The sequence below is a fragment of the Mirounga leonina genome, unplaced genomic scaffold (genome assembly GCF_011800145.1).
Source record: "Mirounga leonina isolate KUSES-001 unplaced genomic scaffold, KU_Mleo_1.0 Mir_170, whole genome shotgun sequence".
Classification (NCBI taxonomy): Eukaryota; Metazoa; Chordata; class Mammalia; order Carnivora; family Phocidae; genus Mirounga; species Mirounga leonina.
In genome coordinates, this window is record NW_023270433.1 from 11,856,730 (window position 1) to 11,882,457 (window position 25,728).

General features: G+C 38.3%; 1 protein-coding gene and 1 non-coding gene across 6 annotated transcripts in view; both read left to right on the forward strand.

Moving 5' to 3' along the window:
• The window catches only part of RC3H2 (ring finger and CCCH-type domains 2), a 50,895-nt gene that overhangs the window by 14,969 nt on the left and 10,198 nt on the right, over nt 1–25,728 (forward strand). For 4 of the 5 annotated variants that reach the window (XM_035015866.1, XM_035015864.1, XM_035015868.1 and 1 more), the window contains 9 exons: nt 5,525–5,700; nt 9,112–9,312; nt 9,795–9,927; nt 10,040–10,158; nt 11,634–11,746; nt 18,349–18,657; nt 23,109–23,323; nt 24,142–24,575; nt 25,170–25,340. In XM_035015866.1, the coding sequence (XP_034871757.1) occupies nt 5,525–5,700; nt 9,112–9,312; nt 9,795–9,927; nt 10,040–10,158; nt 11,634–11,746; nt 18,349–18,657; nt 23,109–23,323; nt 24,142–24,575; nt 25,170–25,340 (1,871 nt within the window). The remainder of the gene's footprint in view (nt 1–5,524; nt 5,701–9,111; nt 9,313–9,794; nt 9,928–10,039; nt 10,159–11,633; nt 11,747–18,348; nt 18,658–23,108; nt 23,324–24,141; nt 24,576–25,169; nt 25,341–25,728) is intronic. The other variant, XM_035015867.1, reaches the window with a different exon arrangement.
• Nucleotides 9,596–9,707, forward strand: LOC118018250. Its single transcript, XR_004681340.1, has one exon. It is a non-coding gene; the product is annotated as a small nucleolar RNA SNORD90 (small nucleolar RNA).

The window sequence follows — 25,728 nt, forward strand, 5'->3', positions numbered from 1 at the left end:
TTTCTACAAATCTATCCCAAAGATACAGCAAAAAATACAGAATGCATAGTTATTTTTTTTTAAGTTTTTATTTAAGTAATCTCTGCACCCAGCATGGGGCTCAGATTCACAGCCCTGACTAAGCCAGGGCTGTGAATCTGAGCATCTAAGCCATGCTCTTCTGACTAAGCCAGCCAGGTGCCCCCAGAATGCATAGTTACAAAAGCACTATTTGTTAACAGCAAACATCTGGAAGCAACCTGAATGTCTATGAAGAAGACACTTGTTTAATATACAGGTATATCCTTTGAGTGGAGTACTCTGCAACTGTCGAAAGGAATGAGGAAGATGTATATGTTCTGCGAGGGTGTGATCTCTATACGTTAAAAAAAAAAAGCAAAAGGGGCACCTGACTGGCTCCGTTAGTGGAGCATGGGACTCTTGGCCTCAGGGTCATGAGTTCAAGCCCCATGTTGGGTGTAGAGCTTACTTAAAAAAAGAAGGAAAAGAAAGAAACAAAGAAAGAAAAGAAAAAAACAGGTGCACCTGGGTGGCTCAGTCAGTTAAGCGTCTGCCTTTGGCTCAGGTCATGATCCCACGGCCCTGGGATCGAGCCCTGCATCAGACTCCCTGCTCAGCGGGGAGCCTGTTTCTCTCTCTCCCTCTGCTGCTCCCCCTGCTTGTGCTCTCTCACTCTCTCTGTCAAATACATAAAATCTTTAAAAACAAGAACAACAAAGTGCAGAATAGTGTGCTTATTATAATATTTTTTATCTAAGAAAGGGAGATAGAACCATTGTCTACTTTTGTTTATATTTTCCAAAAGAAACAATGGTAGGAGATATTTAAAAGTAATAAACTTATGTAGAGGAAGGAGGCACCAAGAGAAAGCAGACAGGACAGAACTAGACCTTGTTGAACGTACCTTGTTTTATACTTGGGACCCATGTAAATGTTCTATGTAATTATAAAACAATTTTTAGTAAAAATAAATTTTACAAGTTTAATTAAAAAGAATAAGACACAATACCTAAAAACAAAAAATTTAAAACTACATTAAATTGGTAGCATATTCATCAGGAATGAATTATTACAGGTGACTTTGGAACACAGTGTTTTGATTTTTATATCCCTAGTGGGATATATAATCCTAGGGTATAATCAGGCACACAGTAGGATAAAGCAAGTAAGTAATTATGTTAATGCCATCAGGAACCAAGATTTTTAGCATTTAAAGGAAAAGATACAAGTATGAAATCAGGGCGCCTGGGTGGCTCAGTCAGTTGGGTGTCTACCTTCAGCTCAGGTCATGATCCCAGTGTCCTGTGATCGAGCCCCATGTCAGGCTCCCTCTGGTCCCTTCTCCTCCCTCTGGTCCTCCACCCCCTCTCATGTGCTCTCTCTCTCACTCTCGCTCTGTTCTCTCTCAAATAAATAAAATCTTTTTTAAAAAGTATGAAATCAAAGAATTTATGTAAGAACCCTTTAGTTTTAAATTTGAATTGTCAATGTAAGTACAGGCTCATTTACTTTTCTGTCTCTAAAAACGCGTATTCCCTAGATCTGTCCACTGAAAGGGCTTAGGAACAGTGAATAGCCATAGCACCCAGATTATGACTCTTAATAAATACCATTGCCCATTAAAAAGAAGCAGGGCTGTTTAGTCTTTAGATAATGCCATATTCCAGTTCTAGGATAGCAAGTACGAGTTGAGCCTGGGAATTCTTGGGCTAGAAAGCAAAAAAGCTATCAGAGATCATTGGCATCTTGTCAGAAATAGAAGTAAATTTGGAAGGGCTTCCACTGGCCAAGAGTGGCACAGTTCGAACACCAAAATGAATAATGACTGTAATGGATTGAAACATAAAATATATGAAAATCCATGATTTTGTAATGATGGTACAGGAAAAATTAATCGGTTATCTTTGGCAGTTGCTAAATAATGCCAACACATTATTCTAGAAATTGCAAAAGAGTAGAATAAAAATCAAGCATGTTTTTTCTGCCTTTCCTTTACAAACTTTTCAAGGACAGTTTCTCAGGGTGTTGAGTGTAGCTTCCTCTTTTAGCAAAATTCCAGCTAATAAATTTAGAAAAAAAGTGTCAAAAGTAGAAAAATCACACATTTACAACCACAAATGAATTAGTGGGTCTACACAAGAATTATTAGTAGCTATTAAAACCATTAGATGTAAGGTTGCTGGGAAAATTTACTATAGATGCATGAGGCCTGAACACATTTGATCATTATTACTAAACCCACTAACATTACTAAAAGTGAGACATCTAGGCCTTAAGTATCTCCTTATGTAATATACGGAATATACGGAATAACAAGTATGCTTGGCAGAAAAAGAAACAAAACCTCAAAAAATAAAAACTCATTCTGAATATAATCAAGCCTATAGTTTACATGAAATAAGGAGGCTAAATGAACATATTTAGAAATACTATAAGCACAAAATTAGCCAAATCAAGAATGTCAGGAATTGTTTAGAAAAATGATTATTTCTTTAAAAAATTCAGAGAAAATCTGAATTTTCTCCTAAATGGGAAAGTGAAGGGTAGTGGGAAGCTAGTATAGTTTTGTTTTGTTTTGTTTTTTTTAAGCTGAAAGGCATATTAACCAAAAGCAATATGGACTTTATTTGGGTACTTACTAAAGAAGCCAAGTATATATAAGAAGAAATTTTTGAGACCGTGGGAAAAAATTCAACGTGAACTGGATATTAGATGATAGTAAGGATATATATTACTTTTTAAAAATGTGATGATGGTGTACAATTTTTTTTGAAGTCCTTACATGTTAGAAATATATAATGAATTATTTAAGGGTGAAATGCTATGTTATGTGGGATTTACATCAAAACACTCCAGCCAAAGCAAACTAGAAAAGTGGGTAAGAACTGGCAACAGCTATCTTACGGGTTCATGTGATCTCTCCTTTTACGTATGTTGAAAATTTACCATAATACAAAGTTAAGTTAAAAAATAATTTGAAAAATCCACATTTATATGTAATTTAAAAATGCTGTTTTTGGATATTTCCTCATATTTATTTACCTGACCCAAGAAGCACTAGATAAGGTATCAAATATCCTTTGTTCTACCACTCAACAACAAAAAGACAACACAACGTAAAAAAATGGATGAAGGGCGTGAATAGACATTTCTCCAAAGAAGGTACATAGATGGCCAAAAAGAGCTTGGAAAGATTCTCAGTGTCATTAGTCATTAAGGAATTGCAAATCAAAATCACAATGAGATATCACTTCACATTGGCTAGGTTTGCCATAATCTAAAAAATGGAAAATTGGTGAGGATGTGGGTGAAACGTGGGAAGCAGAACAGTGCAGCCTCTGTAAAACGACTTGTCGGTTCCTCATAAAGTCAGAGTTACCGTATGACCCAGCAGTCCCACTCCTTGTGTATATATCCCAAAGAACTGAACAGGGATTCAAACTAATGCTTGTACACCAGTGTTTACACCAGCATTCATCACAGTGGTCCAAAGGTGGAAGCAATCCACACGTGCATCAGCTGATGAATGGATAACCAGATGTGCTTTGTCCATAAATAGAATATTATTCAGCCACAGAAAGAATTGAAATATATAAAATATTTTTATTTCTATATAAAACTTCAGTAATATTATGTTAAGTGAAAGAAGCCAGGAAAAAGGTCACATATTCTATGATTCCATATATTTGAAGTATCCACAAAGGTAAATCCATAGAATCAGACTGCAAGCTAGTGGTTGCCAGAGGCTGGAGGTAAGGCTATGGTAGGTGACTGCGTAATGGCTGTAGGTTTCCTAGATAGACCTGATGGTTGTTCATGTGAATTGTATTCTCTAAAGGGGTTAATTTTATATAAAGTTTACCTCAATTTTTTAAAAAAGTCCTTGGTACAAGTACAGTTTTGCTGCTATCTAGTTGTGAACCTTGACCTCAGTGCCTCACTTGTAAAAGGGTTTGATTTTGATTTTGATTTTTTATTTATTTATTTTTTTTACGGTTTGATTTTTTTTTTTTTTAAGATTTTATTTATTTATTTGAGAGAGAGAATGAGAGAGAGAGAGCATGAGACAGGGGAGGGTCAGAGGGAGAAGCAGACTCCCTGCCGAGCAGGGAGCCCAATGCGGGACTCGATCCTGGGACTCCAGGATCATGACCTGAGCCGAAGGCAGTCGCTTAACCAACTGAGCCACCCAGGCACCCTACGGTTTGATTTTTAATCCAGATTCTAGATGTGCTCTCAGTTTTGAAGTTCCACTGTTTTAATTGAGAACCAATGCACTTTTAACTTTTAATTTTAAAATAATTTCTGATTTACCCAAAAGTTGCAAGAACAGTGCAGAGAATTCCTGTATACTCTTTATCCGCAATCACTAGTTTTTAATATTTTGTTATATTTGTTATGTTATTTGCCCTTTTCCTCTTTTCTGAACCATTTGAGAACAGGGTGCATATTTCAGTGCCCTGTTATCCCTTTATACTTCAATGTATTTCCAAAAAACAAGGATACCATCTTATGTAACAATAGTACGTTCATCAAACTGAGAAAATTTAACCTACATACCATACTAAAATCTAGTTCATATTCCGGTTTTGTCAGTTATTCCAAAAATGTCTTTAATGGAATTTTTCTTTCAGAATACAGTCCAGTCCAAGATCACTTATTCTATTTATTTGTCATCTCTTTTTAGTCTTCTTTTATTGGGAACCCTTCTTCAGCCCTTCTTTGTCTGATGTTGTTATTCTTCAAGAATATAGGCAGTTGTTTTTTTTTTAAAGATTTTATTTATTTATTAGAGAAATCACGCGTGCATAAGCATGGGGGAGAGGGAGAAGCAGGCTCCCCACTCAGCCGGGAGCCCGACGTGGGGCTCCATCTGAGGACCTGGGATCATGACCTGAGCCAAAGGCAGATACTTAACCAGCTGAGCCACCCAGGTGCCCCTACAGGCAGTTATTTTATAAAAAATTCCTTAATTTGAGTTTGTCTGATATTTCCTCATGATTAGATTCAGATTATACTATATACATCCCTGGCTAGAAAACAACATAAATTAATACCTTCTTGAGGTATTGCATCCACAGGTTAATATCACTTTAAAATCGTACAAAATTGTCGTCAGGCAAAGTTAACAGTCCTAAGCATTAAAGAAAAATTACCATTTACCATAAGGCTACTATGTGTTCTTTATATGTATTTAATATATCAGTATCTCCATGTATTTTGTAAATGAGGATTTTTTTCTTTGCACTGTAACATTATTGTTATCTAGATTATTAAATACCTGCAGGAGATATGTTTTAAGTTCTGTTGATTTATGTTCTAAATGGTTGTTTAGTAGAAATTATATTTTGTTTGATTGCTTTTTAAGTAAACTGTATTTTTGTATGTGTGGTGTCCTCTTTTTGTGCTAATGAAATACAGACTGTGGATAATGGACCGCCATGAATCTAATACCCAAAGAAGTCTGACAGACATGATCTGCAGGGTTTCTCATTTATTGTGAATTCATGTTTCTCACTTCTAGCTATGCAAGAAGAGGCCTTGAAGCTGGTGTTGCTAGCATTAGAAGATGGCTCTGCTCTCTCAAGGAAAGTACTGGTACTTTTTGTTGTGCAAAGACTAGAACCAAGATTTCCTCAGGCATCAAAAACAAGTATTGGTCATGTTGTGCAACTACTGTATCGAGCTTCATGTTTTAAGGTAAGTAGCAAGCAGCCATCTAGACATTACATGCCTTTGTATGAGATAGAGGCTTTCTAGAGTGGATGTTACCTGGTCTAGAGGCTCCAGGAATGCAGAATGCTTCTAAGAGTTGAAAGGAAACTTTGTTTTCCTTCTGCATTGTTTGCATCTGTGATACTACCTGTTGAGAATAAACATGTGAAGGTGTCAGTAACAGAAAACAGAGCATAAGGAAATAGTTTGGTAAACTTGACTCTTGGGATAATGAATGTAAACTAAAGAAGTCTAATTCAAATGAATTTCCCATCTTAAAAGGGAAAATTATATAAAAGAACGTAAGAAGTTGGTTTTTCAATTTCCCATTGTTATTTTTATTTTATTCCCTGTTGTGATTAGATTATGACCTTTAATCTGAAGATGGCCTATAATGTTGCCTTCAGGACAAGAGAGTGAAGAGTTGAGGTACTTGCCCCACTCTGCATTTAGGAGGTGTGATTTTTTGTGTGTGTTTTGTTTTGGTGGAGAAGACAGAAAAACCCCAAGATACTTAGAAATGTGGTTGCATTGTCTTATAGACCTGTGCGTGGTTACAGGTACTGAGAGAGGTGGAAAGTAGGCTGAATCCTTAAAAGTTTCTGCATGTTACAAGAGTAGGGACTGCTGGCTGGATCTTGAGAAAAGCCCAGATACTTGGAACTAGAAAAGTCCATTGGCTTCTATAAAAGTAAAACATCAAAATTTGAAAGCCAAAGCTATTTTGCTGGTTTTATAGCCCAATAGTGAAAACAGTACAGACAGAAAAAAATTTTTCGGCAGACTGCTTAGTTTGAAATAACAGGTAATTGCTGATGGAAATATGTTCAAATGAACTCACTTATCTCCACTAATGAGGTTTGGACACTATCTCCTTGATAGTTATAGTGCTTGATTTTGTACCCTTAAGGGCAAAAATAGAAATGAATCCCTGGTTCCTCAAACATTATGTTTTTGGCTAAGCAACCAAATTACAGAGATCATTTATCATCCTCAGGTGACTGACTAGGTTCTCACACTGTATTCCTGATTTAATGTGTTTTTTCTCTCATAGGAATCATACTGATTTGTGGTTTATGATAGTCATCTACAGTTGTTTCTAACATCTGAATAACACTAGTATAGAAAGTGATTTCAATTTTATGCTCTCATTTCATCCTCACTGCACTCTAGTTTAAAATGTTAAAGCAGGGCGCCTGGGTGGCTCAGTTGTTAAGCGTCTGCCTTCAGCTCAGGTCATGATCCCACTATCCTGGGATCGAGCCCCACATCTGGCTCCCTGCTCCTTGGGAAGCCTGCTTCTCCCTCTCCCACTCGCCCTGCTTGTGTTCCGTCTCTCGCTGTGTCTCTCTCTGTCAAATAAATAAATAAAATCTTTAAAAAAAAATTAATAAATAAAATGTTAAAGCAGTGTTTAGATTAATAAAAGGATAACGTACTGACTTAACTGCCAAAAGGCCTCTCTTGGGTGTCATTTACTCTAGTAAAATCACAATTGTCAAAGGTCTTTCCTTGATTTTATAGGCTTAGAGATGTGAATTTTTGTGGGTGCATACAGTAGATTCTTTCTTCAGGAATAGAACACCCTTACCAAGGTCACCCACAATGGATGATCTATTTTATTAATTTGTAATGAGAAGTGCAATTCTTACATGACTTAAATCATCATATTGTAGATATTTTCCTGCCGAAGATATCAGACCTTTGCTTGAGTAGCCTGGCTTCAGCGCAAGGGAGTTAATCATTCCAACATTTGATGCAGTGATTCCCAACTAATGATCTGCATCAGAATTATTTATGGGTTTTTTAAAAGTATACAATCCTGGGTCCCATCCCCGGATATATTCTGATTTGGTGTATCTGATGTGGGACTTGAGCATTCATACATACTTTTTAAATCGTGTGGTCTTCAAAGCCAGGAATTATGATTACCTGAAATTGTAGTTTTTAATGCTTCACGGGTGATTTTGATGCATGGTAGTGAGAACTTTAATATGACCATGCTCTGTTAGCCACCTGTGTATGTCTTTACTACTCAGGTGAATAGATGCTTATGCTGCCTATGAGGCACCCTTGTAGCCTACGTGGTAGTTGGGTGATGCTACCGTTGTCTGGTTCTTGGGTTTCTTTCTTCTGTTTTTTAGGTTGTTAATTCTTTCTTTTGTTTCCTCAGTGTTTCTTTAAATAGGTTAAAGTAGAATATAGATTTTGGGGACTTCTAAGTTACTCTGCTCCCAAATTATTCCTAAGATTATGTTTAGAATTTTGGATGTCCCACACTCTTCTCTAATGTAATTACATATTCCCAAAGAGATTTTGAACTGATACTATTAATTCTCAGATGGTAACTTGATTTTCCCATCTTCATATTCTTGGGGTCATATTATTGTTGTCTCATGTGTCAACAATAGAAAGAACCAGTGAGGTGGTTTGGAGATATTTTCATTTTGCCAATGAGAAAATCATGATTTTGAACAGTTTGACTGATTTGTTCATTCTGAATTATAGAATCTGTACTAGTCCTAGGTATTCTGAATCCTAGCCAAGTTTCAAATTTCATTGTGCAAGTTTTAGATAAATGATATCTATTGTGGAAAATTATCTAGTCATACACTTGCATGTTTGGAGAATTAGACAGTTTCAGTAGGGTATGTGAAACTGGAAGCTTTTGAATTTATGTTTTTTAAATGACTTAAGTCAGGTATAAATTAAAGCTGTATAAATACCCTAATGATCATTTTTGTGGTGATAGAAAATTTCTTAATCATCACGTGGCAGTGCTAATATATGTCTACCCATTGGACTGATCTCTCATTCCTCGCTTAAAAGTCCTCAGTGGCTTCCCATTCCCTTCAGCATAATATATAAATTTCTCACCATAGTTTATAAGGCCCTCTATGATTCTTCTCTAGCCTCTTAGTCTTTAATTCTATGTGCTCTGCTCTTTCATTTTTCTATTTCACCACGTGCTACTCTTGTTAGGATTCTGTTTCTTACCTGGAAATGCCTATTCATTCTTCAAGACTCAGTTCATGCAGCCTTCAAGATGGGGAAGCCTCCTCTGTTATCCCTTCCTTCTCCCCCAAGTCAGATTTAATTGCCTTTCCTTTATGTTGCCATGGAGCATTATAAGAGCACGTATACTATAATTTTTTGTTTACAAGTGTCTTCTCTATCAGCTGCTGAGTTCATTGAAAGAAGGAAAAACTATGTACTGGGTTATGTAAGGTCTGCTTTGTTCCAAAAAGAATTTGTGATAAGGACATTCTCCTCTTTGCACCTTCTTTTGTCTGGTGTCTGATATCTGTACTCTCCCCCACCAAAAGAATTGATTGGAGAAGGAGGGAGAGCAGACCAATTCTGATGGGGTTTTTTTTTCTCCTTTCTATTTCTTAGGTTACCAAAAGGGATGAAGATTCTTCTCTGATGCAGCTAAAGGAGGAATTTCGGAGTTATGAAGCATTACGCAGAGAACATGATGCCCAAATTGTTCATATTGCTATGGAAGCAGGACTCCGCATTTCACCTGAGCAGTGGTCTTCACTTCTGTATGGTGACTTGGCACATAAATCACACATGCAGTCTATCATTGATAAGGTTTGTGAAATGATGTTTGTTTTATATCATTGCTGTTACTTAGAAGAGCATTGCAATCTTCTAAAGGAACTAAAGAGACAACTAGTTGGAGATTCCTGTGTTTTAAGTATCAGACTGTGTATTATTTTATCTTTATTTCTTTTTATTATTTTTCTAACTTTCAAAATAAATGACGGGAGGCAATAGGGAAGCACATATAGGACAGTAGCATAAAAGCAGCCTGGCTTTCAGAGTCTGTTGTTTATCTGTGTTTTGACCCCAGAGAGCTAATATAGCTTATAATAAGTAAGTTTTCTAAGTGTCTAATGATGAATTTCATAGGGCAGATTCTGAGGTGAAAATTTCATTCATCATTGATAACTCCTACTATGGAATCTGAAGGCACTTGAAAACCTGTTTAGTATGTTGACTAAATGAAGCATCTGAATATAGATGTGTCATAAGAAGCAGAGTAAAAGCCATTCTCTTGTCTGTTTTGTTAGCTGCAGTCTCCAGAATCATTTGCAAAGAGTGTCCAGGAATTGACAATTGTTTTGCAACGAACGGGTGACCCAGCTAACTTAAATAGACTGAGGCCTCATTTAGAGCTTCTTGCAAACATAGACCCTAATCCAGGTATGTGAAAAAATATTTAGTTGCTTATACTTTTTCTGCCCTTGAGGTAAATAACACAAGAGAATTACTGCTAACAAATTCTTCTCCCCATCCCCTTGACGGCTTATTTTAGATGCTGTTTCACCAACTTGGGAGCAGCTAGAAAATGCAATGGTAGCTGTTAAAACAGTGGTTCATGGCCTTGTGGACTTCATACAAAATTATAGTAGGAAAGGCCATGAGACACCTCAGGTAAGCATATTCATTGCACTTCTGACTGCTGTTACCTCTAACAGAGCTTCATCCTGAACATCTTGAACAAGCTTTTCGGTTAATGGACTTCTTACGTGACTCTGCTCTTTTAGGTTTCTATTATCTCTGTTCTTTTGAGAGAAACTCAAGTTTTAGTATACCTGATAAATAATTCATAGCATGGCACAACCATGGGGAGAGTGTTTTTTTTTTTTTTTTTAAGATTTTATTTATTTATTTGACAGAGACACAGCGAGAGAGGGAACACAAGCAGGGGGAGTGGGAGAGGGAGAAGCAGGCTTCTGCTGAGCAGGGAGCCTGATGCAGGGCTCAACCCCAGGACCCTGGGATCATGACCTGAGCCGAAGGCAGACACTTAATGACTGAGCCACCCAGGCACCCCCGTTGGGAGAATATTTTGAATATGAGTTCACTGTCAATGTTTTGACCAAGTATAGCTCAATGATTCCTTCCAGATATTTTGTCTAATTCTTTTCTAATGTAGGGAAATCGTCACTTTTTTCTCCATTGCTCTCGTACAAATGAATATCTGTTTGTAAATGTGTGGAGTTAGAATTTTTAAAATATTTGCAATGTACTTTAGAAGGAGTTGCTTAAGGCATAATCTTTTATTCTAATAATTATGCCCACTTATTACGTCACTGTGAGCCAAGTTCCTATGTTCAGTATTTTATTTATATAATTTCTAATCCTCACAGCCACCTGCAAGATAATTGCTGTTCCCAAGCTAAAGTTCAAAGAGGTTAAATAACAAATCTAAGGTCCTGGTGACAGTAAGTGACAGAGCTGGGATCAAATCTACTCCAAAGTGATCTTTGCACTCTTTTACCCTTATTCTATTAGAAAACATTATAATATTCAAACATTAACTGACAGATAAATGTTTCATTTTTATTAAGGTCACAGAAATTACAATGCCATCTTAAATTTTGATGCAGTTATAGCTGTTATGATGAGGCTTTTATATTTTGCCTCATTGTTTTTATGAACTTAAACAGCTCCAAGCCTAAGAAGAGAGCTGTACCCTCAAGCTGACAAATAAATTAGTTTCATAAATTTTCACTTTCAGGGGAAATTATATTCTACCTCTCCTGGGAAAGTTTTAAGTGGACAAAGCTTATGGCTTTTTAAGTGCTTTTTAAATCATTTGTTTTGATATCATTTTAAGACAGCAATGAATTGAGGAGAAAATCTTGTATTTTTGTGGGCATTATGTTGCCTGACAAATAAATAGACATAACATTTGAACCAGTTTCAGATAATCCTCAGAAGGAATATTTAAAATGGCAGTTCAGAGTTACCCCGTGTAATGCCTAATGGGAAATGGTGGAATGGCAGTTGCTTCAGCACAAGAATTACTTCTCTAACATGAAAAAGAATTAAAGCGGTAAATCATAAAATTCTGAAATCCCAAGAGTCCTCACTTTTCCACACACCGATTTTCTTTTTTGTAGCCTCAGCCAAACAGCAAATACAAGACTAGCATGTGCCGAGATCTGCGTCAGCAAGGAGGGTGTCCCCGAGGAACAAATTGTACTTTTGCCCATTCTCAGGAAGAGCTTGAAAAGTAAGTTATGAAAATTCTTTTTCATATGGGTTTAATTTGGGGTCATTATGAAAGTGTCCTGTGTAGTCTCAAAGTTTATGGTGGGTTTTGCAGATGTGATTAAGTTCACATTGTAGAGTTCCTTAGATTGCAAGATAATCTTTTCTTTTGAAACTATACCTTCTCACTTCTGGGAGCAAGATTAACATGATAAGTGATTTAGAACCTTATTCAAGGGTCATACTTTAAAGCATTGTATAGCTGGAATCCATGTTTTTGTTAAGCACCTGTGCAGAACAAAACACCCCTCCGTGCAATCTTATTTGTCAGGTTCAGTTGAAGATAACGGCAAAGTCCCAGGTAAAACAGTACAGCAGATACATTTTCTTTTTATGGCTTTTGGTCTTTTTAGCATAGGTATTGTCCAAGTTTCTGTTTTTTGTTTTTGGGGGTTTATTTCTTTATTTGAGTGAGAGCGAGAGAGAGAGAGCTTGAGCGGGGGAGAGGGGCAAAGGAGAAGGAGAGGAAGAAGCAGTAGTTGTCCCATCCCCCTCCCTCCGAGCAGGGAGCCCAGAACCCTGAGATCATGGTCTAAGCCGAAGGCAGACACTTAACCAACTGAGCCACTCAGGTGCCTCTGTTGCCAAAAAATTGATTCCAGCCTTTCTATTGAAGCAACCTGTGTATCAACTCTTAGTGGACATCTCCCTTTTGTTTTTAGACACTTGAAGCTCAAGTTGAGCTAATTTTCTCCTCCCATACATCCTCTCCCACCTTTCATTCTGCTCTCCCCCAGTGTACTGTTCAGCCAGTTATACATGCCATGTTAAAGGCACCATCTTTGTCACCTTTCATCTGCTTGTCTTACTTAGTCAACAAGTCAGTTCAGCTTCCTGCCTGTATGTTTCTCAATTCTTCTTTCCATCCTTATAGTCCAAATTATCATCCCCTTTTCTCGATCTGTGATTGCCTTCTAACTAGTCTTCTTACAGCTATTGTTGCCTACCCCAAACCCATCATTCCCCACAAAACAGGGAGAATTTTGTACATTAAGCTCATTGCAGATAATGAGAAACAGGTGGTTTCTCATACCCTGTGGATAAAGTTATAAAATCTAGATTGTGGACCCTGCATCATCTATATGCCTACCTTTCTGATCTCATCTCACAGTGCTCCTGAATATATTTTATACTCAGGCCACGCTTACCTTCTGACAGTGCCTGGAATGCATCATGTTCCTTCCCACCTTAGGTCTTCTACGTCATGTTGTTCCTTGGGGCCTTGCCTTTGGAGCTTTTCTTTTGCCTAGCTTATCCTTCACTTTTTTGGGGGGTCTTCCCAATATTACATACTAAACCAGGTTCCTCTTTATCATGCTTATCAAAATTATGGTTAACTTATGGTAAATTTTATGTCAAGGTCCAGATAGTAAATATTTTCATTTTGGCGGATCATGCAGTGAACTGTCACAACCGCTCAATTCTGCCATTGTAGCAAAAAAGCCACCATAGTGCATAAGACGGGCATAGCTATATACTTCATTTACAAGAGACAGGCAATTTTGGCCCACAAGAGGTAGCTTGCTGACCCCTCATCTATTGACTGTCTGCCTTGTTGCTGTGTAAGCTCAATGGACTGTATCTATCTTGTTGATTACAGTCTCCTCTCCTCAGTTGCTGGCACTGGGCCCTGTACGTAATGAGCTCCGCAGCAGCAGCAATATGATAGGTGATATGTGTGTGTGCATTAAAAAGAAGAGTAGAAACATGCTTCTTCTCTGTTTTCCCCCTACTGGAAGAGTCTAGAGAGGTTATAGGAGTCCTAAGACAAAAAGATGCTGTTTGCACCCAGTCTAAGCCTCTCTGTATATAGAGTTTTATATTGGGCTGGTTTTTGAGATTCTAGGAGATCTATTGAGCTTGCCCATACCTGAAATAGAGCTTCTTAGCGAAAGTAGAACTTTTTAGGGGACCTTGCTTGGGTGTACTTAGACTTAACAAAGTCAGAGGAGAAACTGTGATTTCATTGCCATTCGACCCATAACTGGTACCCCAGCTGAAGATCCATTTTATCTCTTATGTCTTCAAGCTGGCTTTCTACTCTCCATCTCCATTACCTACTTCAGAATTTTATTATCTCTTGTCTGAAATTATAATGGTAGTAGTATAAAAATAATCATAGCCAAATTAATTGGTCTCATTTGGTGTGAGGTACCATTTTTAGTGTTTCACATGTGTTTACCCAATTTATCAATTTAGTACTCTAATGGCCTTTAACCTGGCATCTCCTTATGTTCAACCTGGCTATTTCATTGCTACCAAGATTTTCTTTTGCAAATAAGCATCTAATCATGTCCATCTTCTGTTTTACATTCTAAATTGGTTCCTCAGTATATCACAGGATCTGGTGGTCCTAATCTAGCTTTCCAGCCTTACTCTACCTTTTGCAGTTTTTATTTTTTTAAGGTACATCTTGTTAATCACTGTTTACTACTACACAAATTCTTTCATTCTTTCCCTTGCACATGTTGTTCCTCTATATCATATGCTTTTCTCTTCTCTATTTGGAGAGCTCCTGTTCTTAGTCATACTCTGATGTCAGCTTCCTTCTGAGGACTTCCCTGACTTCCCAGGCAGTGTTAGTTGCTTCCTTCACTGTGCCGGTGTAGTGCTTTATACTTTGTAACATCCAGTTCTCTTGTCATACTGCAATTATTTATTTGCATGTGTGTATTTTCACTGGACTTCATTTATCCTATGGGTAATTAATCTTGATATTTTCTTCACTTAGCAAGTATCTGATACGTAAATTCAGTATATTTATGTTGAAAGAGCAAATAATCTATAATTCCTATTTCCAGCCAGCCTCACAGTCTCTGTTGGTGTGTGAAAAAAGAAGAAAAAACAGGATGATACCAAGGATTAAGGAGGTGGAAGATGTCACTATCCTATTGGCTAAAAAAATACACGTTGCTACCTATCTCTGAGTTTTTGAGGGTAGAACCTTTGTCTTATTTCACATAATACACCAGGAGCAAACATTTGTTTTACTTAAATAAATTTTACTCCAGCCTGCTTTAACTATTATGCATCTCTCTAACCAAACTAAATGTAAATTCCCAACAGTCTCCTGAGTATTAGAATCGTGTTTCCAAGAGTTGCTGCATTCTGGAGAGTGTCAAAAGCCTGGGATCAACCAGTTCAACAGATATTTATAAAAATGATTGTTAAGTGCCAGGTACTATTTGAGATGCTTATAGTGGAGGAAGAGGAACAGTAAACATGTAAATACAATTTCAGTTACTGATAAAATAAGAACATCTGAGGTGGAAACAAACTTGGCATGCGTGGGAACTAGAAACAAGACCAGTGTGTCTGGAAGATGGAGAATGAGAAGAACAACAAAAGATAAGATTGGAGAGGTAGGCAAGGGCCAGATCATACTGGCTTTATGGACCATGGTGAGGAATTTGGAAGCCATTGTAGGGTTTTATTCAAATGCAATGATGAGGATTTTGGGTTTTTTTTTTTTTAATCTTATTTATTTATTTATTTTTAAAGGTTTTATTTATTTGACAGAGACACAGCTAGAGAGGGAACACAAGCAGGGGGAGTGGGAGAGGGAGAAGCAGGCTCCTGGCTGAGCAGGGAGCCCAATGCGGGGCTTGATCCCAGGACACTGGGATCATGACCTGAGCTGAAGGCAGATGCTTAACAACTGAGCCACCCGGGCGCCCCAAATCTTATTTATTTTTTAAGTAAGCTCTATGCCCAACATGGGGCTTGAACTCAGGAGCCTGATCAGATCAAGAGTCACATGCTCTACCAACTGAGCCAGCCAGCCAACCCGCAACAATGAGATTTTAATTTTGTCTTAGAAATGTCACTAAGTGCATGGCTGGAGACCAATTAAATTACTACAGTGGTTGAGGCACAGGATTGGTATCTTGGTCCTAGGACCATAGTAATGAAAATGATGAAAAGTGATCAGACTGGGATGTATTTCGGAAGTAGGGTTGATAAAACTGATAGATTGAATGTGGACTTTAAAAATCAAGAATGACTCCAAGGTTTGGGACCTGCATAACCAAGTAGTGTATTTTACTGAGATGGGAAATGCTTTTGGGGTAGAAAATCAGTAGTTTGTTCTCTTGGCCATATGAAGTTAGAGGCTTACTCCACATTCATGCAGCAAATATTTATTGAACACCTAGTATGCACAGGTACTGTATGATGTGCTGAAGGTAGAGTGGTGGGTAAGAAAGGCAAAAATCCTTGCTCTCATGGGGCTTACACTGTAGTAGAGAAGATTGACATAAAGCAAATAATTAGAAAGCATGATATTTGGTACTGCTCTGTGCTATGAAGAAAAATAACACAAGGTATGGAGAAAGAGAACGATTGGGAAAGGGGAGATATTTTAGATAAGATGGTCTGGGAAGGTATCTCAGAGGATATGACATGTACGGAGACACCTGAATGAAGTGATGATGCCCTAGAACAACAGATCGTTACAGGAGTGGAGTCTTTGCAAAGGCAGATGGGCTTGGGACCTGGGGCTCAAGTGGAGATGGGCCCTGGGTAGAACCCAAGCGGCAAGATTGGCCTGAGTTAGGAGCCAGGAGCTCTTCATCCCTTTTTCAGAGGAGCATGTGGTTACAGATGCAGGAAGGTTACTGGACTTGGTGGTGAAAGAAGTAATTCTCCTCTGGTTTCAACTATTTTCTCTGAAGTGGGAGGTGGTATCATCAGTGGTGGAGGAGCTGTGGAGAGTGGAGGTGGAAAGGATGTTAGAGATGGGAAAGTGAATTTAGTAGAGAAGTGTAATAATGTATTGCTTGGCCATTTTAAATAATTGATCATAATTTTGAAGGGAGTCTAGAGAGCCATGATGGCATAGTTTTTCTCCACCAACATTCAGCTGCCACGGAGCAGGCCCAGAATAAGAGAGTAAGTGAAGAATCAGATTAGGGTTTTACCAGGTGAGTTCCAACAGGGGGAGTTGAAGGTACTTACAAGGGAGGAATTAATGGTAGATAGTGGATTCAAAGCTGGGTGAGGCAGGGAGTGAGTACTTCAGGGAGCTCAAAGATGATTTTAAAAGAATAGGAAATAAGTGGCTGTTTCAGGCGTGAGGGCCAGATCCTAAATCCAAGTCTTTAGCTTCCTAGTTGCTAGAAGTCTAATATGTATCCTGACTTGTCACTTACTTTACCTCCCTTAGTTAAGGTTTTACTTCTTACAACTCTTCTCTTTTAAGGTACTCACAATTAAACCTTTTGTTTTTTGCCTGCCAGAGTAATCTTAAGGATAGCTGAGATTTGTCCTTTGAGGATGGAAAGCAAGGAGCAGCTGGGTATTTTGTGCAAGAACCTTTGAGATGAAGAATGAAGAGCAGGTTTCAGAGAGCATGTTGAGGAAAGTGCAGGCCCCTCCACATCACCAAACTGCCTTTCTAAAATATAGGTCTGCTTGTACCCTACTCATAATCAGTGGTTCCCCAGAATATCTCTGAGATGACATATGTAGATTGGCTATAACTGTTGTCTTCTTTTTTTTTTTTTTTAAACTTTGTGTTCTGTCACTGCACCCCCAGCCAGTCTCGTCTGGGGACACTTGTCTTTTATTGAGCTCCACATGCCTCTGTCAGTGTGTGTGTGTGTGTGTGTGTGACAGAGGGAGAGGGAGGGAGGGAGAAGAGCAGGATTGAATAATAAGGCTGTTTGTAGATATTGAGGGACTGAAAGGGAGGGATTGTGAAGGCATTGCTCATCACTAACGCTATTTATATTTAATTACCATATGTTTGATTATGTATAACATTAATATCAGATTAATTTAGGCTTATGTAATTATGACTTCAAATGTGTGTAGTCGTTTTTCTTTTCATGTAACAGTTGTTCATCACTTTAAAGTATTAGAGGAAACATTGACTAGGACTACATTATAATGAAGTTTTTGAATTGTACAAGTGAAACAAATTTTCTTAAATCGACTCCAAGATCAAATTGCTTTATATATTAAGAGTGTTATATTTGACCACTATAGATAAGACCCTGAAATTAGTATCGGAAAAGTCTTTAATCCAAATCCTTTTTACTTCAGGCATAAACTTAATCTGAAAAATATAATACTAAATTTCCATATTTTGGTATAGCGTTTAAGAATGAGTTTTGGTTTCATAATTTTTTAAATTTATATAATGCTCTAATCATTTGGTAATAACAGAACTTTGCCAACTTTTTCATACTTTTCATTTTGCATTGCTAAGTAAATTTGGTATGGTTCCTTTCATTTTTATATAATGTACTTTATATTCCAATTATATAAAATTTTCAAAAGAATCTCTTCTTATTCCCTCAAAAGGTTTCTTTGAATACATGTGTATTTTGCTTGCTGTATTAATTACGTGCCTACATATATGTTTGTGGGGGGGCATATGTATTTTCATGTGGCATCTATCACAGCAGAGTTTGATGTAGACTGATTTGATATTTAGCTGAAGAAACTTTTCTTTAAAGCTGTTCCTCCTATTTAAATCTTTTCCCATTGTCTTTTTTTTTTCTCCTTTCAGGGTAAGATTTAGTGAAATATTCACTGATATGTTGATTGTTTTTGAAACAGGTATCGATTAAGGAACAAAAAGATCAATGCAACTGTAAGAACATTTCCTCTTCTAAATAAAGTTGGTGTAAACAACACTGTCACAACCACAGCCGGAAATGTCATTTCTGTCATAGGAAGTACTGAAACAACGGGGAAAATTGTTCCAAGTACAAACGGAATTTCAAATGCAGAAAACAGTGTTTCCCAGCTAATCCCACGTAGTACTGACAGTACGTTAAGAGCTCTGGAGACTGTGAAGAAGGTGGGGAAGGTTGGCACTAATGGTCAGAATGCTACTGGGCCTTCTGCAGAATCCGTCACTGAAAAGTAAGTATTAGGTAAAAATGGTTACTGTGAGTTTTTTAGAAATGCTTGAGTATTTTTATTTATCCCAAGGAAAAGAAGTTAATCAGAATTTTTATGCAGAATGTTCCACATAGTAGAAAAAGCACTAAATGCCAAAAAATTTGAGTTTTAGTCCTGGGTCTGCAGTTGAATAGCTCTGTGACCTTAGAAAGTTACTTCAGCTCTGGGTTTTGTTTTCCTCGACTATAAACTAAAGAGGCTGGGCCAGAATTGGTTTTTGTTGTTTTTTTTTTCCCCACACTTACTTCTTTGAACTTCTGTGGAATAGGATTGAGTCCATAGAAGGGCCAGAAAGGAACTAAGTAGAAACCTAAGCAAGGTGAGATGCTGAGCCTCCAGCCTCTGCTGCAGTCAGAACAGTTCCTCTCTGTACTCCATAATGATGTGTGGTAGTTAAGAGGGGCCTCTTGAGAGCCGAACTCTCTGGGTTCAAATTCTGGCTCACTGTTTTCTAGCTGTTTGATATTAGGCCAATTAATCTGTCTTCCTCAGTTTACTCATCCATAAAATTTGTACAAAAATAGCAACTACTACATATGTTGGTTGTGCGGATTTGTGAATTGTTAAGTGTGATGCTTTGAACAGTGCCTGCCCAATAGCACTCAATAAATATCTGTTGTTGTTGTTATTATTATTACCAATATTGTTGGGTTTCAGCATAAGAAAGGGTTTTGGTGCTTTAAGAAAAAAGTTTTACAACTTTCTAACAATCTGAAAAGTTATTTCCACCTCTAAAATCTCATGCTTTGGTATTATTGTAGGGTCTTAAAATCTGAGTTTTAACATGTTCAGATTTTGTTGCCCCTGTCAGTGTTTATTATATGCCTTCTAGAAAATTATATGTAATATGATAATGTAATACTAGGTAATTGTATGGAATATTGAAGAGACCAGCCCTTTAGAACTGAAAGTTTTGTTAGGGGCTGGTTAAAATAAGATTAGATAGATAGGTTGGCACCAGATTATGGAGACCTTGTGTTACATATATGTTTAGAAAACGAACTTTTGAAGGGTTTTGGCAAGGTAACGTAGAACTGTTTTATAACCATACAGTGGAATGTATTCAGCCATAAAAAAGGAGTGAAGTACTAGTACATACTACAGTATGGTGAACCTTGAAAACTATGTTAAGTGAAAGAAGCTAGATATAAAAGGCCATACATTACAGAATTCCATTTATGTCATTGTCCAGAATAGGCAAATCCATAGAGACCGAAAGTAAATGAGTGGTTGTCAGGGGCTGGGGAGTGAATGCTAACAAGGAGAGATTTCTCTCAGGGCTGATGGAAGTGTCTCAGGATTAGTGGTGATGGTCCTTGTACATCCTTGTGAACATACAGAACATCACTGAATTGTATACCTTCAAAAGGTAAATTATATCTCAGTTTTTTAAATGATAAGACTAGGGAAAAAACTTTTAAAAAATCTAAATCAGGGACGCCTGGCTGGCTCAGTTGGTTAAGCGTCTGCCTTCGGCTCAGGTCATGATCCCAGGGTCCTGGGATTGAGTCCCGCATCAGGCTCCCTGCTCCGCGGAGAGCCTGCTTCTCCCTCTGCCTCTGTCTCTCTCTCTCTCTCTCATGAATAAATAAATAAAAGCTTTAAAAAAAAAAAAATCTCAATCATTCCTTCAAAAATTATGGATCTTCCACGTACCCAACACCAGCCACTTGGTGGAAATGTAATGAAAATGAACTAGATAATACTACTCCCTGCTTCTAAGATGGGACTTACAGTGTGGTTTGGGATGCAGATGTAAACAGACCATACAATATATTCTGAGAGGTACTATAATGGAGTTGTGTTCCAAGTATTATTAGAACACAAAAAAAGAATACCATTCTGCAGGAAGTCACTGTGGAAGGCTCCTTAGAGAATACCTGGCTAGTTCCAGAAACATGGATAGTTGGGAAGGAAGGACTCCTCAGTACAGGAAGCATCACAGGCAAAATCATGTACGCAGGAGAGGCATGCTGCGGAAGAGCCTAGAATCCTGAAAGTCCTGTAGGCTACAGCTGTAGGAATCTAGCTGCCTGACTGGAATGTGACTGAAGGCTAGCGTTTTCCTTAAGTCTGATTTTTACAGATAGTTTGCACGATCTCATTAGGCTATGAATCTATGAATCTTGTCATGGATTTTGATACCTTTTTTGCTGACAAGTCTAAAAATTTGCCATTTCAAAGTACTTACCCAAATTTTATAGTATATAACATTTTGATATGGAAGGACCAGAAAACCTGTGTAAAGCACATTGCATAGTGCCTGGAATGTGCTCAGTAATTGCTCAGTAAGTTAGTATATTACTGTTATAAGGAAATCCTAATTATTTTCCTTGTTGCCTTTAACTGCAAAGAATAAACATAGCCCTAAAATATCTTTAAACTGTAAGTCAGTAAATTTGTATCTACTATTATTACCCACAGTTCCTTAGTTATTTTCATTTTACACATAGAAGTAAACATCTGCTAGACTAATCTGCTGTGTTAGACTTAAAAGCAGCCCATACTCCTTGTTTATATTCTAGCTTTAAAAGGGCTTCTCTAGTTTGAGAAAAACCCTCTACTCTACTTGGGATGCAGCATACTGAATTCCTGCATCATTAACAAATGCATTTTCTGGAGCCACCACATATCTAAGCTCTTAAAGTTGGACTTTTTTTTTTTAAAGATTTTATTTGAGAGAGGGAGAGCACAAGCAGGGAGGAGGGGCAGAGGGAGAGGGTAGAAGCAGACTCCCCACTGAGCAGGGAGCCCAATGTGGGCTCGATCCCAGGACCCTGGGATCATGACCTGAGCCAAAGGCAGATGCCTAACTGACTGAGCCACCCAGGTGCCCTAAAGTTGGACGTCCTTCTTAATAGGACATAAGAAAGCCATGATGAGATCCTCTGGAACTGATTGCTTGGTGACTCAACAAAGAAAATCCTTTGTTTAAAAAAAATAATAAGTTTATGTATTCAGTTTAATGAGTAACCATATATTGGCATTTTGATCATCCACTAGTTATTTACTGACTACCTACTATGTGGCAGGAACTGTTTCATTTGTTCAACAGATATTTACTGAGGAACTACTGTGTGCCAGGAATTCTTGTAGATATAACACTTAACAAAAATCTGGAGAGACTGCAATTAACAAACTGGACAAAAATGAGGCCCCTGGGTGGCTCAGTGGGTTAGGCATCCAGCTCTTGATTTTGACTCAGGTCTCGATCTCAGGGTTGTGAGATTTAGCCTCACGTCAGGCTCTGTGCTGGGTTTGGAGCCTGCTTAAGATTCTCTCTCTCTCCCTCTGCCCCTTCCTCCCCAAAAGGACAAAAATGGCCTTTTCTCAAGGAGTTTACATTTCAAAATGTCTGTCTAGCTCTTAATAGAACAACCTTTCTTTTACAGTCTGTCTTCTTTGTCCCAAAGAATTCTGGTGGACTGCAGTGGGCCCTTGAACAACACAACCCCTGTGCAGTCCGAATTTCGAGTGCAAGTTTTGACTTCCCAAAAACATAACTACTAATAGCCTACTGTTGACCAGAGGCCTTACCGATAACATATTGTTGATTAACACAGATTTTATAGGTTATATATACTATGTACTGTATTCTTGCCGTAAAGTTAGCTAGAGAAAAGAAAATGTCATTAAGAAAACATAAGGAGGGGGGCGCCTGGGTGGCTCAGTTGGTTGAGGGACTGCCTTCGGCTCAGGTCACGATCCCAGAGTCCCTGGATCGAGTCCCGCATCGGGCTCCCTGCTCGGCGGGGAGTCTGCTTCTCCCTCTGACCCTCCCCCCTCTCATGTGCTCTCTCTCTCATTCTCTCTCTCAAATAAATAAATAAAATCTTAAAAAAAAAAAAAAGAAAACATAAGGAGGGGTGCCTGGCTCAGTCAGTAAAACATGCAACTCTTGATCTCAGGGTCATGAATTTGAACCTCACATTGAGGGTAGAGTTTACTTAAAAAAAAACAAAAAGTATTTTTAAAAAAAGAAAATACATTTATAGTACTGTATTCATTGAAAAAAATCTGCATGTAAGTGGACCTGTGCATTTCAAACCTGTGTTGTTCAAGGGTTAACTGTATATTTCTTCTGTTGAGAACTGAGTAATTTTTTTTTATTTTCTCTAGGAAAAATATGTTGTTTAAGAATAAGTAAAAAGGGATTGATGGGTCACATTAGTGCCTGGGATTTGTTTGCATTTCTTTTTGCCTTCACCAGAATATGAGATCTATTACTATGATTCTATGAATGAGCAGTGGAAGGTGGCAATGAAATTCATTGCCTAATTTTTCGCTATGGAAGTACCTAAAGTTTTTCCTGTTAGTGGTTCACTATATAATTTTATGAAAAATTCCTTCTGAGGAAGACAACAGTTACAGACAGTGATTTATTCTTTGTTCTTGATAAATTCTCTCTCCAGTAAAATTGGCTCTCCACCCAAGACTCCTGTAAGTAATGTAGCGGCTACCTCAGCTGGGCCTTCTAATGTTGGAACAGAGCTGAATTCTGTGCCTCCAAAATCCAGCCCATTTATAACTAGAGTACCAGTATATCCTCAGCACTCTGAAAACATTCAGTATTTTCAAGATCCAAGGACTCAGATACCCTTTGAAGTCCCACAGTACCCACAGACAGGTAAGTAATTTTAGATAGTTCTAAGAAAAAAAAACTGTAATATAACATTTGTTGTCCTTAGGTAAGTAAGTGAATCACTTAATCACGTACCTAGAATATCTGCATTAAAGAATTAATTGGGGTGCCTGGGTGGCTCAGTTGGTTAAGCGTCCAGCTTTAAATCTCAGGTCAGGTCTTGATCTCAGGGTCATGAGTTCAGGCCCTGTGTTGGGCTCCTTGTTGGGTATGGAGCCTACTAAAAAAAAAAAAAAAAAAAAAAATTAATGCTTTGGACTAAGTTTTCTTTCTACCCTAAGAATTGATGATTCTACATGCCAGTAGTTTTAAGATTCTCCTTCCTATGCATCAAATTTAGGGTCCATGGATGAACTTCAGGGAGTTTTGTGAATCCCTTGAAACAGTTTGCAGAATGTTTGGCTTATATATACTTATGTATAATTTTGGAAAGACAATGCACAACTTACATAGATTTTGAAAGCTCTTTAATCTCTGCTCCCCAAAAGTTAGGAGTCAATAATGTAACTAATTACTTAATCCAAAACCTGTGGCAATAGATGCCCTAGAAGGAAACTTACCAGCCATCTGTTAATAGCTCTGTCTTGGGTTTTTGAGGAGCAGTTTAACAAAATAGTGAACTTTAATGATTTTCATATAGTAGTTATGTCTTGAAAGCATGTAGTTTCTTTCTAAAGCAGGGGTAATTAAGGTTCAAAGCTTACTTCCTTTTCCCACATTAAAGGCTGCTTTAGACTTAAACCTTTGTAAAATGTTGGATTTTACTGAGATTACATTAAGTATTCCTCTTTCTGATTTTCAAGGCTACTACGCACCCCCTCCAACGGTGCCAGCCGGTGTGGCTCCCTGTGTTCCTCGCTTTGTGAGGTCCAGTCATGTTCCAGAGTCCTCCCTCCCACCTGCTTCTATGCCATATGCCGATCAGTACAGCACATTTTCCCCTCGAGATCGAATGAGTTCTTCTCCTTACCAGCCCCCTCCTCCGCAGCCATACGGACCAGTTCCTCCAGTACCTTCTGGAATGTACGCGCCTGTGTATGACAGCAGGCGCATCTGGCGCCCGCCGGTGTACCCGCGAGACGACATTATTCGGAGCAGTTCCTTACCTCCAATGGACGTGATGCCCTCGTCTGTTTACCAGGCGTCCTTGCGAGACAGATATAACTCACTAGATGCGTATTACTCCGTGGCTTGTCAGCCACCTAGCGAGCCAAGGACAAGTGTGCCTTTACCAAGGGTAAGTGATGACGGAAATAGGAGAGCACTACTGTCATGTGGTGGGTAAGAGCCTGCTGTCACACACAGGGACACCACCCTGGTACCGTTCCTGGCTCCTCCACTTACGAATTGTGTGACGGACAGAAGTTACATGACTTCTCTGTGTCAGGTTCTTCACGTCTGGTGGCAGTGATAGTGGTACCTACCTCATAAGGCTGTTGTGAGGATTAAATCAGAAAAAGCCCTTAGAATGGGACCTGATACATATTAATGCTCAATAAATGTTATGCTTGGATAGGAAACTGAGGGCAAAGTAAAAGAAATCTCCAAAATAGGACAGGGCCTATTTTCAGTATCCCCATGTAGGCAGAAATGACTTCCCTAAACCAGAAAAACTGAGTGCTCGGATATTACTTTTAACATCACTGGACTCAATATTAACCCTTCCATTTAAATGTGTGGAGAACAGACTAAAGTGACTTCCCTACGGTACTTTTTCTTTTTTTTTGGTCCCAACGATATAATAAACTGTTAACATTATTTCCGCAGAGCATAGTTAAATTTATTTACTGCTCCCTAGATGATTAAGATTGTTTCTTTTATCCCCCCTTAGGAACCTTGTGGTCATTTGAAGACCAGTTGCGAGGAGCAGATAAGAAGAAAGCCAGAGCAGTGGGCACAGTACCACACTCAGAAAGCACCTCTTGTCTCTTCAACTCTTCCTGTGGCAACACAGTCACCAACACCACCTTCTCCTCTATTCAGTGTAGACTTTCGCACTGATGTAAGAAAGGTCTTAATCACTTCATGTTGCAAGGACAGGTCAGACACCTGACCTCAGAGCACTCCTTCAAACCAGGCTTAGCTGTGTTGGCCATTTTGCAGTGGTTTGGTGTGCAGTCGAGTCTGCTTAGTTCCGTGAACACTGAGCATGTAATGAGCAGTACAGTTAGGCATTGTCAGACTCAGAAGACCATGAAATCACAATCCTCTTCCCACCAAGAATTGAGTCTTTGCAGCAGTGTAGTTCTCATTGTTTTTCTGGTTTTAATTAATAAGATGTATATCTACCATTTATTGAGCACCTACTTGTGCCAGGCACTGTACTAAGCATTTACATAATGCTATTTTATTTAATTCTCACAAAAATCTTAGGGGGCAGGTATTAAATC